At 43.3% G+C, this 13,095-nt stretch overlaps 2 protein-coding genes and 1 long non-coding RNA gene across 3 annotated transcripts; 2 read left to right on the top strand and 1 right to left on the bottom strand.

The window, feature by feature from the left end:
* Positions 1-310: 310 nt before the first annotated feature.
* On the top strand, positions 311-1,258 carry OR3A1 (olfactory receptor family 3 subfamily A member 1). The gene has a single exon (NM_001391648.1). It carries the CDS (start codon positions 311-313, stop codon positions 1,256-1,258), a length of 948 nt encoding a protein of 315 aa, NP_001378577.1.
* A 4,112-nt stretch (positions 1,259-5,370) lies between these two features.
* LOC138916357 (uncharacterized) lies at positions 5,371-11,411 on the bottom strand. The gene is made up of 4 exons (XR_011423562.1): positions 11,312-11,411; positions 10,207-10,236; positions 6,554-6,645; positions 5,371-5,596 (listed from the first exon to the last, which is right to left on the bottom strand). It is a non-coding gene; the product is annotated as an uncharacterized lncRNA (long non-coding RNA).
* On the top strand, positions 10,911-11,858 carry OR3A2 (olfactory receptor family 3 subfamily A member 2). The gene has a single exon (NM_001391647.1). It carries the CDS (start codon positions 10,911-10,913, stop codon positions 11,856-11,858), a length of 948 nt encoding a protein of 315 aa, NP_001378576.1.
* Positions 11,859-13,095: the final 1,237 nt, after the last annotated feature.

Here is a 13,095-nt window from a genome sequence, read left to right as displayed (position 1 = left end):
CAAATAGGAAGTCTGCTTTCACATTAGTTTATTTTCTCAAGCATTCTGACCCCTTTATCCAGGAGAGGATAGGAGGGACAAGATGGTGGTGGCATTGGGCATCTCAATGGAGAAAAGGGTAAAGGCACTGAGGTGGTGGATGAGGTCACCACAGTGAGTGGTGTGTGGTCTGGGGAGTGGGAAAATCATTACCAGGAAAGCTGGGAACTTCCCTGGGGCTTTGAACATAAGTGGTTTACAACATTTCTGTTGAATAGATAAACTGAGTGAACTGATACCTCCTCCTTGGGATATTTCCTTACAGGGACTTATGGATCAAGGAGCTGGGACCAACAGGATAGCTGTGACTGAGTTCATTCTACTGGGGCTGTTGGAAAATGAAAAACTGCAGTCTGTGGTCTTTATACTCTTCCTCTTTGCCTACCTGGTCACAATCGGGAGCAACCTCAGCATCCTGGCAGCCATCTTGGTGGAGTCCAAACTCCACACCCCCATGTACTTCTTCCTGGGGAACCTGTCAGCTCTGGATGTTGGATGTATTACTGTCACTGTTCCTGCGATGTTGGGTCGTCTCTTGTCCCACAAGCGTACAATTCCCTATGAAGCCTGCCTCACACAGCTCTTCTTCTTCCATCTCCTGGTTGGGGTGGACTGCTTCCTGTTGACAGCCATGGCCTATGATCGATTCCTGGCCATCTGCCGGCCCCTCACCTACAGCACCCGCATGAGCCAGACGGTCCAGAGGATGTTGGTGGCTGTATCCTGGGCTTGTGCCTTCACCAATGCACTGACTCACACTGTAGCCGTATCCACACTCAACTTCTGTGGTCCCAGTGTGATCAATCACTTCTACTGTGACCTTCCACAGCTCTTCCAGCTCTCTTGCTCCAGCACTCAACTCAACGAGCCGCTGCTCTTTGCTGTGGGTTTCATAATGGCAGGTACCCCCTTGGCTCTTGTTGTCACCTCGTATGCTCATGTGGCAGCTGCAGTTCTACGAATCCGCTCAGTAGAGGGCAGGAAGAAAGCCTTCTCCACATGTGGCTCCCATCTCAGTGTGGTGGCCATATTCTATGGTTCAGGTATCTTTAACTACATGCAACTAGGTTCAGCCAAGCTTTCAGACAAAGATAAAGCTTTTGGAATTTTTAACACTGTCATCAACCCCATGCTGAATCCAATCATCTACAGCCTTAGGAACCCTGATGTGCAGGGTGCCCTATGGCAGGTGCTCAGGGGCAGGTGGTCACTGGCTTGACAAGGTCTCCAGTGTCACTTTCTCCTTTTCTTTTTTTGGACTAACGGAGAAATCCTCTGGGGCCAGAGCTAGGACAGATGGTCTGGAACTGCTTCTATCTCCCTGAGTATGAGTTTTTGTAGGGAGTAGTAGTTATTGTTTACCAAAGAAGCCCTGCCCAATTATAGGCAATGGATGTGTAGATTCTGCTAGGCCAACCACCTTGACAAGTTATAACTTCAGTCACTGTGTGCTCCCTTTTCTGGGAAGAAGTGAAAGAAGCCTTGAATGCTTAAAGGTTCATGTCCCACAGGAAGTAACTCTTTGGTTGGTTATAGCCTGGGTTCCCAAAAATATCCCAGCAAACACTATCCTGCTCATCCCAGGTTGTGATATGATTCCCTCAACTTCAGGTATGGTTGGTCTGTTTATAAACATAGGCCTAAAGAACAGGATTATTTTATTTTTGCCATTAGCCTTCTACAAACTAAGAAAAGCAGCTCATTTCTTTCCTATCACACAAAGATCCCATTGGATCTGGAGGGGACAGAGGGGAAGCTGTATGGTCATATATTCTCTAGTCACTCGAGAGCATGATCCCTGTGTGCTCATAGACCTGTTTTTAATTTTAAAACCATACGTGTTAACACATATGGTATATCTTATGTGACAAAAATGAATTTTCCTCACCTATCCTTCCTCATATGTTTCAAATCTTTTGAAAAGATAAGCATTTATAATTTGTGTGTTATTCAAACATTAAAACAAAACCCCAAATACTAAGTATGAAATTCTCCTCTTAATTCTCAATCTCAGTCCCCAAACCTGCTAGCTGAGACAATCCATATCTGCCAATACAAGTCATATGGTAATGCCTCATGCTAAATTTCCTTTATTGGTAGGAGAGTGTGTCTTTAACCTAGAACATTATCTCATCTTGTTTTCTGCTTACCAGCCTTTAGTCCAGTCATGATTTAGCTGATTTTCCTTCTAGGTTCCATTTTAGGATGAATTGCCCATTCCTGGCTTCCTACTGTTCCACTGGTGTCCCCAAATAATTTCCCTTAAATTTCCCTTTGTCCTGCATGTGTGGCTTGGCTTCTCCATGATATTTTGTCGGGGTGAAGGATTCACAGGATAGGGTAAGATAGAGATGAAGAGAAAGGACTTGAAAGAGGGAAGCAAAACAAGACTGGAGGTGGACAGTTTGTGGAAAAAATGAAGATGAGGAATAGGGAGAAACAGGATAGAATTGCAATCAAAACAGGCTGAGAAGGAAGGATAGAAGTACTGGAGATGGCCATGAGTAAAGAGATAGAGTAGGCGATGAGAAAGAATGGAGGAAGTGGATACTACACCTTGAGACTGTTAAAAACATCAGAGGGCGGAAGTGGGGTAGTAAAATTAGTGGACCAGAGATGAGAGATGTGGGTTTCCTATTTTACATGGTGCAGCCATAACCAGTTCTGGCAGCCCTGATGCCACGGTGGTAGCCCATCATCTCTAAAATATTATTTTAAGTTTTGCTAAAAGTGCTAAAGAATGTACAGCTGACTCATTGTCTGTTTCTGTAAACAGAAAGTGCTCCTAGAATGTCAGGGAAATGGTTTACCAGATGGGGAAAGAGGAGAAAAGGAGCACTGGGTATTTTATCCACCTACATCTCTAAGATGTCATCAAATTTGTGACTAACCACCCAACATTCTAGCTTACTGCCTACCTGTTGGATCCTGTCTGCCTTTACTGTCAAAACACAGGGAGAAGATGGCTCTTTCTGATCCCTTTGTAGTCACCAGACAAACCTCAGAATCATAGGGTTTCTTTAACGACTCGATTCCTCTTTCTTTGGAATTTGTCTCTTCTTTTTCAGACCAGACTGAAAATTTCTTTGCTACTTAAAAATGTTGTCATGTATGTAGTATATCATGTTCTAAAATTTCAAACAATACAGAATGTCATCTTTGCCCTTTTATACCATTCCCACGATAATCCTATTTTTAAAAAGTAACTATCAGTAATTGCTGGTATTTAGCTTTTCAGACAAATGGACACAAACACATGTATGTTCAAAGCAACATATCATTTTGTAATCTGCTTTTTCCCTCTCCACATTACATGGTATAATTCTTTGCATGTCAACCAACAAACCTATCTTATCCATTTTAAACGCTGAATAATATTCCATTTTATGTATAAACTACAATTTATTTAACCAAACCTGTATTTACCTGTATCAAGTTATTGCCTTTTTTATTGCAATTGCTAATAATACTGGGATTAATATTCTTATTCATATATCTTTCCATATTTCTGAAATTATTTTCACCGGTTAAATTCATAATGGTAATTTGTGTGTGTGTGTGTGTGTCTATGCACCCATAGTAAGGAAATGCAGAGTTAAAAGCAGGTAAATATTCTGCCCTTCTATTTGCCAAAAAATGTGAACTATTTTACAGCTTGATTAGCAGGTTATGTGGATGTTTGTTACCTCACTTGTTGACTTCACTGGGTGTTATAAATAGAACTTTTTATCTTTGATAATTAGATTAAATATTGCATTATTTTTAAATTTGAAGTACTTTGTATAACTGTGGTTGGATATATACTTTTATATATTTATTTACTATTTGTATTTATTCTTTCAAAATCGCCTGTTCATGTTTTGCCTCTTAAGGGGTAGTCTATCTTTATCTTAATGGCTGCTGGAAACTGCATGTCTTTGGATAGTATCTATTTGCCATGTATGCTGCAAATATATTTTTTATTTTCCCATTCATCTTTAACCTTGTTTAGGGTCTCTCTTGCCCAAATTAAGTTTGACATTTTTATAAGGTTTGCCTACTCTGTTTTATGTCGTGCTTTTAAAAAATGATGTTTCTGTCTAAATGCTCTATAAATATTTGTCAGTGATATTTTTCTAGTACTTTTACATTTCTTTTTAAGTCAAATAGTTAATATATAAAGAATTTATTTTTGTGTATGTAACTTTTTCCCTAGTTGATAAAAATTGCCCCAACACCATAAAATGTAAGCTTGATTACATATATAGTGTATGTGACATTGTATACATAATGTTATAGTGGTCAGCAAGATGGCAGAAGAGGAGCTCCTCCACTCATATTTTCCCTCAGCAACAATAATTTGGACAGAAAGTGCCTTTGTGGGAACTTTGTCATCTAGGTAGGAGATTGTGAGACCCTAGTGGAGCCCGAGACCAAGGAGGGCTGTTTGGAGAAGGCAGGCCTGTGCCCAAGTGGTAGACTTGCTGACACTAGTCATGGCTACAGACCTGGAAACAGCCATGTTCCACCATGGACTTAGCTGCAGCCATGTTTTGCCTTGGTTCTGTCGCCAGCAATATCTGCCGAGGGAGATGGCATCTCCCAGCAGGAGTCATACCTGCCCATGCCCCGGTTAACAGATCTGTTAACCTTGACCCTGACTGTGGGTGCTGATATGGCCTGTGACCAGCTCCAACCCCTCTTAGCTCAAGTCCTGCCTGCCTAGGGACAATGCAGGAGGCATGCCCATCCTTGACCCTGAAACAGGCCCTCCAATCTCAGTCCAACTGCAGACACTGAAACAGCCCTATAACTTGGCTCCAGCACCTTGAAGTCATGGGCCAGGGACACACCTGCTTGTCCAAAGACTGCCAGAAGACGCATTCTTCTGTGCCTCCAGAGGTAGACCCACTTACCTCTGTCTAACTGCCAATCTTGAAGTGGCCCTGAAACCTGGCTCCTATGTGATGAAGCCATGGGCTAGGAACAATTCTGTCCACCTAGGGACCTGGAGGAAGACATGCTTCCAGAGGTAGGCCTGCCAAACTTGTCTGACTGTGGATCTTGAAAAGACCTATAACCGATATCCAGCTTCATTAAGACATCTCAGCAGTTTCTTGGGACCAGCTCTAGGCATCTTTGCCAGGATGTTAAATCCTGACTTGTGAAAAGAGCTCCCATGTCAATTAACTCTCCCTATTCAGACTTCCATTCTACTCGACTCCTTTGGTCCTCATGATCCACGCCCACATTTCTCCTCCATGAACTGAAGGAGCTTCCAGTTCCTGCCAAGATATATTGGCCAGTGTATTAGTTTCCTATTGCTGCTGTAACAATTTACCACAAACTTAGTGACTGAAATAACAGAAATTTATTCTCTCATGGTTTTAGAGGCCAAAAGTCCAAAATGAGTCCTCCAGGGCTAACTTCAAGATGTCAGCAGGGAAAGCTCTTTGTGGAGGCTCCAGGGAGGATCCATTCCTTGTCTCCTCCAGCTTCTAGTGGCTGCTGGCATTCCCTGGCTTGTGGCCACATCTCTCAAATCTTTGCTTCCGTAGTCACATTGCTCTCTTCTCTTCTGTAACGAAAAATCCCTCAATCTCTTATGAAAACTCTTGTGATTACGTTTAGGGCCCCGTTGGATAATCCAGGATAGTCTCAGTGAAGACGCCTGACAATCACATATACAAAGTCTTTTTTTACCACATAAAGTTGATTTCAGGGATTAGGATCCTGGTATCTTTGGGGGTCGTCATTCAGTGCACCATAGCCAGGAATAGGAATTCTTCTCAGTGAGAAAAGTATTTCCTCTTGGATCATAGATGGGATTTCCTTTCTCAGAATCTGCTGAGACCTAACTCTAGTTATTCTGGAGGCACTCAGGAGAAGAGGGGGAAATTCTTGAGGAAAACAAGAACCATCTTATGAGGCATCTGCTTCCTATGAGGTCTTTGCATGGTCTTCAGCTAAAAGGAGATGGATCTCCTCAAGCAAGGGGGTAGTGTTGCTTTTCCAGCTAAATGGTTTCGGGAGAGACTGGGGTTCAAAATTCTCATGGTCAGCCTCTCAAACATCCCCATCCCAGGACTCAAGGTCTTACTCCTTCTGTCCAGTGCCCTGGATTTAGCATAGGGGAACCAACTAAGCTACACATGCAGCCTCCCTTGTAGTTCAGCCACCCTCACAATTAGGTCCTAGGCCTGATTTTCAGCATCGTCTGCCTTGTAGCTGCAGAAGATTAATGTCTCATAAAATGTTGCCTTGGAAATTTTCTGGCTTTCACAACATACCCTGAATTTATAGTTGGCTAACCTGGGTTCAGCATTTTGTTTCTTCAAGGCTTCCAAGAAAGTTAACAAAAGCCATCCTTTAGTCTTGAAACTCCACAATTCTTATAATTACCATGATTCTCACAATTTTAATGTGCTAGAGCTCACGTATAACCCAGTATTTCTCCTTCTACCCACACCTCCTCCCAATCTACCACAAGTGAGTCTTAGTAATTATTCTGGGGGTTATCACCAACCCTACTTACCCCATCAGTTGTGAGTGGTCCAGTACCAGAATTTCATCTGGAAGATATGTTTCCTAGGGCCATTCCCAGCACCAGCTGTCTTAGTTGGGTTCCTGTCAAAGGAGAGCCTGAGACAGGTTGTGTGTAGGAGGTTTAATTTGGAAGTCATCTCAGGGAGTAAGAGGTAATTTATTCATGAGGTGGTCCCAGGGAGCAAGACCAAAGTTATGAAGAGAGTGAGACAAAGAAGGAAGAAGTATCCCTGGGGAGGGGTCATTACCAAATTCCCCACTATGGAAAGCAGAGACTTGATTATGCGAGGGCATATAGAATGACTCCCAGAATTGTCTGAAGAGATGGTGGGGCATTTATCCATTGGTTTCTATCTCCTGCTGTCAAGTTACCCTCAGCACTCTGAGCTCCACATGTGCTCAGACCTAATGAGCCCCACGTTGGTCACGACCTCAGAGGATCCCAAGGAAGTGGCTACACCGTCAGCTTTCAATGAACAAAATCCTGCAGGGAATTGTCTAATCCAGTCATGACTGAAATCAGTAGAAAGGTTGAGCAAGATGTGAGTCAGAACATCGGCCATGTCTGCTACCATCTACTTCATAGGATTCTTGCAAGGACTGATGGGGATTCCAGGCTTGTAAAGGTCTTAGTACATTACCATGTATGTAACAAGCACGCCTAAATGTTATCAACTGATATGTTGTACATTGTTGAAACTCTACTAGCAGCTTAGTGAATCTTACTTCATCAATAATCCCCACAGCAATGCTCTGTGGCAGAGGATATGTTCATTTCACAGATGGGACACTGAGGCCCAAAAGGGTGCAGCAGTTTGCCCAAAGTCAAACGACTAATAGAAGACAGAAGATCAGGTCTGTCTACAGTGCTTTTCCTACTAGGCTTATTGGTGGGAAGAGAGAGAATAGTCTTTCCTGGGGACGGGGTGTTGGATGTGCAATCATTGGTGGGTGTAAGAGTCAGAGGAGTGCACTACTCAACCTTCCCACATCTTCTTTTTATTAACCTGTGACCTTCACCAGGGCTTTCATCTTCTAAGGGTCTGGCCTTGACAATCATATTGCTAGGCAGCTTCCCAGGAGTCCTTCTGGCTCAATAAAGTCTTCTACCACCACTACAAGAATCATTATAGAAACCCCAAGACACAGTCCCAGTGGCCCCACTAACAAGGCCCTGGGGGGAAAGCACCACATTCCTGAGGACTCATTAGGAAACTGGGTTTGAGGAAAGCTTCTCCCTCTTGCCTCTCTTCTGGTGCCTCCTCCTCATCCCCAGGTCCAAGGCAAGTCTGGAAATTAGCTTGTTTCTGCTCAAAGCCCATGCTTAGGGCTAACATCTGGGAAAGAAAACTGCTCCTTTAGGAAACCTATATCTAGTCTCAATTACATCCCTGGCTTCCTTGGTGACTTTGAGGATATGGACAAGGCCGTAGACCTCAGGGACCCCACCATTCAGTGGAATTTATATCACTACTTGCTATAAAACCAGGGCTAGAGGTAAAGCCTTTCTTTAGAAAGTCTAAATACCAGAAAATGTAAGACATTGTTGCCATATTAATGGAGAGCTCAAGTTGTTTCCAAAAAACTTGTCTCTCTCTCTAGCTGACGCCTGTTATGTGGGTAGACCAATTTCTGGCTTCCCAGGGTATAACACTGTAATGAAGATAGCTCTATGATAGAGAAGATATCAGCTTGTTTTTCCTCTAACAGCCCGTTACTTGCTTTATGGGTGGATAACTGGGTCTGCATAACTCCTCATCTCCTTTCCTGAAGAAACCTCACTGGCTTCTATGTCCATGCCAAGGTGAGTATGCTCAGGGGTCCTTCCTCTGCTCTTACAAGACAGAGACAGGGCTCTGTTGCCATCAGCTCAAACCTGACTTTACACATGGTGCAGCTGATGCCCCTGAAGAGGGAAGATGTTTTAGGGGAAGATCTTGGGTGATAACCCAGAAGTCTTGGCTCTTTTTCTGGGCCCTTTTACCCATGCCCCTCTTTCCTGGAGGAAGTGCACTCTCTGTTACTCTTAGAAGAGGGTATGAAGGGAATCGCTGAGTCCAGTTCACTGCCTAGGACTCACTTCATCAGGCATCGTAGAACTTTCACTCCAGTCAGAGGTCTTGTTGACCCTTTTCATCACTGGAAGCATGCAGGGATGGGATGGAGTTCCAGAGTAGGGGGCTGTCATAGCTCAGCAGGAGAACTCTACACTCAGTAGGACTGTATTGCAGGAGGACTCCTCATGATGGATGTGATGTCCATCAGACACTGGATGTCTCTGGATGATTGGAGGTCATCCCAGAATCCTAGTGATTTTCAGCAACCTGCAACTCTGGCCATGTGAGGGTTGACAGTAGTCGTTGTGTTGTTGTTCTGTCCCTGGCTCTAACTCACTTGTCTGGAAGGTGTACTCCTCCTAAGGGCCTTGTTCTTTTGACTGGTTTACATGAAAATAAATAGGTCAGTGTGTGGGTTGATACATTACCTGCTAGTCCCATCAAAACCAAGGAAAGAAGTAGCCCCTGCCGCAAACTTGCACTCCGCACTTGGCCTGCCTCCTCCCCTAAGTCATACTACTCCATAAAGGTCTGGCCCAACTCCAGTATGTCCAGAGAGTCTTCCATGACAACTCTAGCTCATCCTGAAGCTCCCTTTTTCTCAACTCCTGTGAACATTTTCCCATTCATTTGTTTATTTAAGAAATATTGAGTACCTTCTATGTGTGACGTATTATGGTAAGTGTTGCTGTGGAAAACTGAATCAAACATGTATCCTGTCCTCAAGTCACTTACAGAGAAGTAGGGGAGATATGCTGTATAGAGAAATGACTTAGCTAGAAGGTGAACAGTAATAAGTTCCATGAAATTATGCATGGTGGGAATTTAGGAGAGAGAGACAGAGATCTTTTTGAGATGGGCAAGTTTCTAGGAAGGATTCCTTCATCAGCCAGGATTTGAGTCAAGTCTTGAAATACTTGGACATGTGGCATTGGAGCAAAGCCATTGCAGTTAGAGAAAACAGCATGAGCAAAGAGGTAGAAAGTCCCAGGATCACAATCTAATGCTTGTGTCAAAAGGGAAAATGGAGAGTAGTTAATTGTTCTTTAATATAATATATGTAAAGAGCATTATTGACCCATTGATTTGTCAATTTGCAAAGAATTTATCTATTATCAATTTCATCAGTGATGATCAGGCCTAAGCATGACCCTACTAGCCCCCATTCACCAATCATGTGATCTTAGCATTTTAAGGATATCTTACAGTTACCACATCCAACTTTTCATCCATGTGAGCTCAAGTCCTCAATGCTCATCCCCTTTTCTTAGAGTTACCGAACTCCAATTGCTCTGATTCTAGTGTGTTCTACACAAGGGAATAACAGTACTCTTAGTGAAGCTCTAGCTCAGCTTATTCCATGGGCAACAGAGAGACATTGATACTTTTTGCTCAGGAACCTATTACAAGATCTGAAAGACTTATCTCAATCTTGTCCTCCACATATGTACCTGCTTCTTTTGAGGACTTCTTCTTAGAGCTATTGGTCAATCTACTGCTCATGAGTCAAGGACAAGTAGAAAGTGACTGCGCAATGGAGGAAACTAACTGCATCTTGCAGCAACCAGCCTAAAGGTATACTTACAATGTTGATTTCAGAGGCAGGTAGTAGATACTATAAAGAAAATAAACAATTTTCAATTAATCTGTTACTCAAAGTCTAGGGTAAGGGCTTAATTAACAGGAACACTAGCTACTTATTGACCAAGGGATTTTGAATTTATACTTCAGAGTATGTCCCTCACCTTGGAGAAATTTACTTGGCTGGACTGTCTGATACCCACAATCATGATTATCTTTTCTCTGATTCTTGCTATAACTTTGCTTAATCTTCAATATTTCTAGAGGCCTTGAAATCTAGGTTATGTTTTCAAAACCTTTTTAGTTTCACTGGAAATATCATTAATTTTTCTATTTTTAAATCTGCTTATTGGTTTGAGCTTATCCCTCAGAGTAAAATGGAGAAATTCCATCTGAATCTCACCACATTCAAGAGAAAGTCTGCCTTTATCTTATTTCCCAAGCATTCTGACCCTTTAAACTAAGAGAGGATGAGAGTAATGAGGTGGTGGTAGCAGTGGACACCTCATCTGAAAGCAGAGTAGTGACACTGAGGTGATTGAGGAGGTCAGTGAGTGACGTGTGGCTTGGGGAGTGGGGAAATCATCACCTGGACAGCTGGGAACTTCCCTGGGGCTTTGAACATAGGTAGGTTACAACAATTATATTGACTAAATAAATTGAATGGACTGATACCTCCACTCTTGTGACATTTCCTTACAGGGACTCATGGATCTGGAAGCTAGGAGAAACAGGACAGCTGTTACTGAGTTCATTCTATTGGGCCTAGTGGAAACAGAAAAGTTGCAGTCCGTGGTCTTTGTACTCTTCCTCATTGCCTACCTGGTCACAGTTGGGGGAAACCTCAGTATCCTGGCAGCCATCTTGGTGGAGCCCAAACTTCATACCCCTATGTACTTCTTCCTGGGGAACCTGTCAGCTCTGGATGTTGGATGTATCACTGTCACTGTTCCTGCAATGTTAAGTCGTCTCCTGTCCCAGAAACGTAGAATTTCCTATGAAGCCTGCCTCACACAGCTCTTCTTCTTTCACCTCCTTGCTGGGATGGATTGCTTCCTATTGACAGCCATGGCCTACGACCGATTCCTGGCCATCTGCCAACCGCTCACCTATAGCACCCACATGAGCCAGGCGGTCCAGTTGATATTGGTGGCTGTGTCCTGGGCTTTTGCCTTCACCAATGCACTGACCCACACTATTGCCCTAACTACCCTCAACTTCTGTGGTCCCAATGAGGTCAATCACTTCTATTGTGACCTCCCACAGCTCTTCCAGCTCTCCTGCTCCAGCACCCAACTCAATGAGCTGCTGCTCTTTGCTGTGGGTTTCATAATGGCAGGTGCACCTGTGGTTCTCATCATCACCTCCTACATCCACGTGGCAGCGGCAGTTCTACAGATCCATTCAGTGGAGGGCAAGAAGAAGGCCTTCTCCACATGTGGCTCCCACCTCACTGTAGTTTGCCTCTTCTTTGGGACTGGTATCTTTAACTACATGCGTCTGGGTTCAGAGGAGGCTTCAGACAAGGATAAAGGGGTTGGTGTTTTCAACACAGTTATCAACCCCATGCTGAACCCACTTATCTACAGTCTTAGAAACCCTGATGTCCAGGGTGCCCTGTGGAGGGTACTTGTGGGTAAGCAGTCACTGACCTGAGAAGTGATAGGGTGCCTCCTTTTCTGATTTGAGGAAAATTTCCCGTGAAGGCAGTAACTATTCTCCTGTTGCCTGAAGAGTTGTGTGATGTGCTTGTCCCATAAGGAAACCCTCCATAATTCATTCAATTATTCATACAATAAATATTTATTAAATTGCCTCATGATCCAGACATGCTTCTAGGGCACAGGTGAAAAAAGAGACAAAAGTCTCTGCACATGTCAACTCACACTCTAATGGAGGGACAAAAAAAAATGAAATAAATAGCATCCTGTATGGAATATCACATAGTGATAAGAGCTACAAAGACAAACAAGTAAGACAGGGAGATACAAAGTCAGGGTCTGCATGTGAAGTTGCCACATTGTTTTGATCATGCTCACTTTCCAGGTAGATTTGAAGCCTTGGAAGCCCAGGAGTTCTGGGAAGCAATGTCCTACAGGGAAGTGCTAGTTGGGTAATCACAGCCTACGTTACTGAGAATATCACTGTGAAATTTTCTTCTGGTGTGGACTTGACATTCTCTCTAGATCAGAACGCAGAAAGCTGTTTCAAACCACTGACTCAATCCCAAGGATTATTCTATTTTACTGTTTGCCTTTCACCTCCAAGAAAATCAGTTCCTTTTCTTCACTACCACACAAGGATCCCATAGGATGTTTAGGGGACAGGTAGGGTCTAGAGAGGGAAAGAGCCCACTAAATAAAAACTACTTTAGTGCATACATGACATATCCTCAGGTCACAAAAGGAAAGTTCCACCTCCATCCCCTGCATGTCTTTCTTTCCTGTTGAATAAGTTACCTTGCTCATATTTATGATCAAGCCTTTGAAAGAATAAATATTTATACTCCAACCGGGTCCTTAGCATTTTCAATGTAGAATGTCCAATATAACCTTCTCCTCCAAAGTCTTACTTTTCTCTCCCAAACCTCCTAGTTCAGAAAATATCCATAAATGAAGTCTTTGGGAGTGATGCCTCTTTATAAATTCATTTTATTAGTACATCAGAACAACTCTGTCCCAGAGAATTTCCACGTCTTGATGTTTATCCAGGCTTCAGCACATCCATTGCCAATTTGTATCTTTTTTCCAGCCTCCCTTGGAAGGCTACTAACCTTGTCCAGGCAATTCTACTGTCCCTCTCCTATCATTCCTGAAACTGTCCCATGGCTACACCTGGAGCCTGGCTTCTCTGTGATGTCTTCTTGAAGCCAAGGAACTTGAGGGAAGGGCTG

The sequence above is a fragment of the Equus caballus genome, chromosome 11 (assembly GCF_041296265.1).
Source record: "Equus caballus isolate H_3958 breed thoroughbred chromosome 11, TB-T2T, whole genome shotgun sequence".
NCBI classification, from domain to species: domain Eukaryota; kingdom Metazoa; phylum Chordata; class Mammalia; order Perissodactyla; family Equidae; genus Equus; species Equus caballus.
The sequence above is the reverse complement of the archived record's forward strand: the minus strand, read 5'-3'. Positions and strand labels throughout refer to the sequence as shown.

Coding starts and splice junctions, on each gene's coding strand:
- OR3A2 (NM_001391647.1), top strand. CDS start 10,911: ATGGATCTGGAAGCTAGGAGAAACAGGACAGCTGTTACTGAGTTCATT.
- OR3A1 (NM_001391648.1), top strand. CDS start 311: ATGGATCAAGGAGCTGGGACCAACAGGATAGCTGTGACTGAGTTCATT.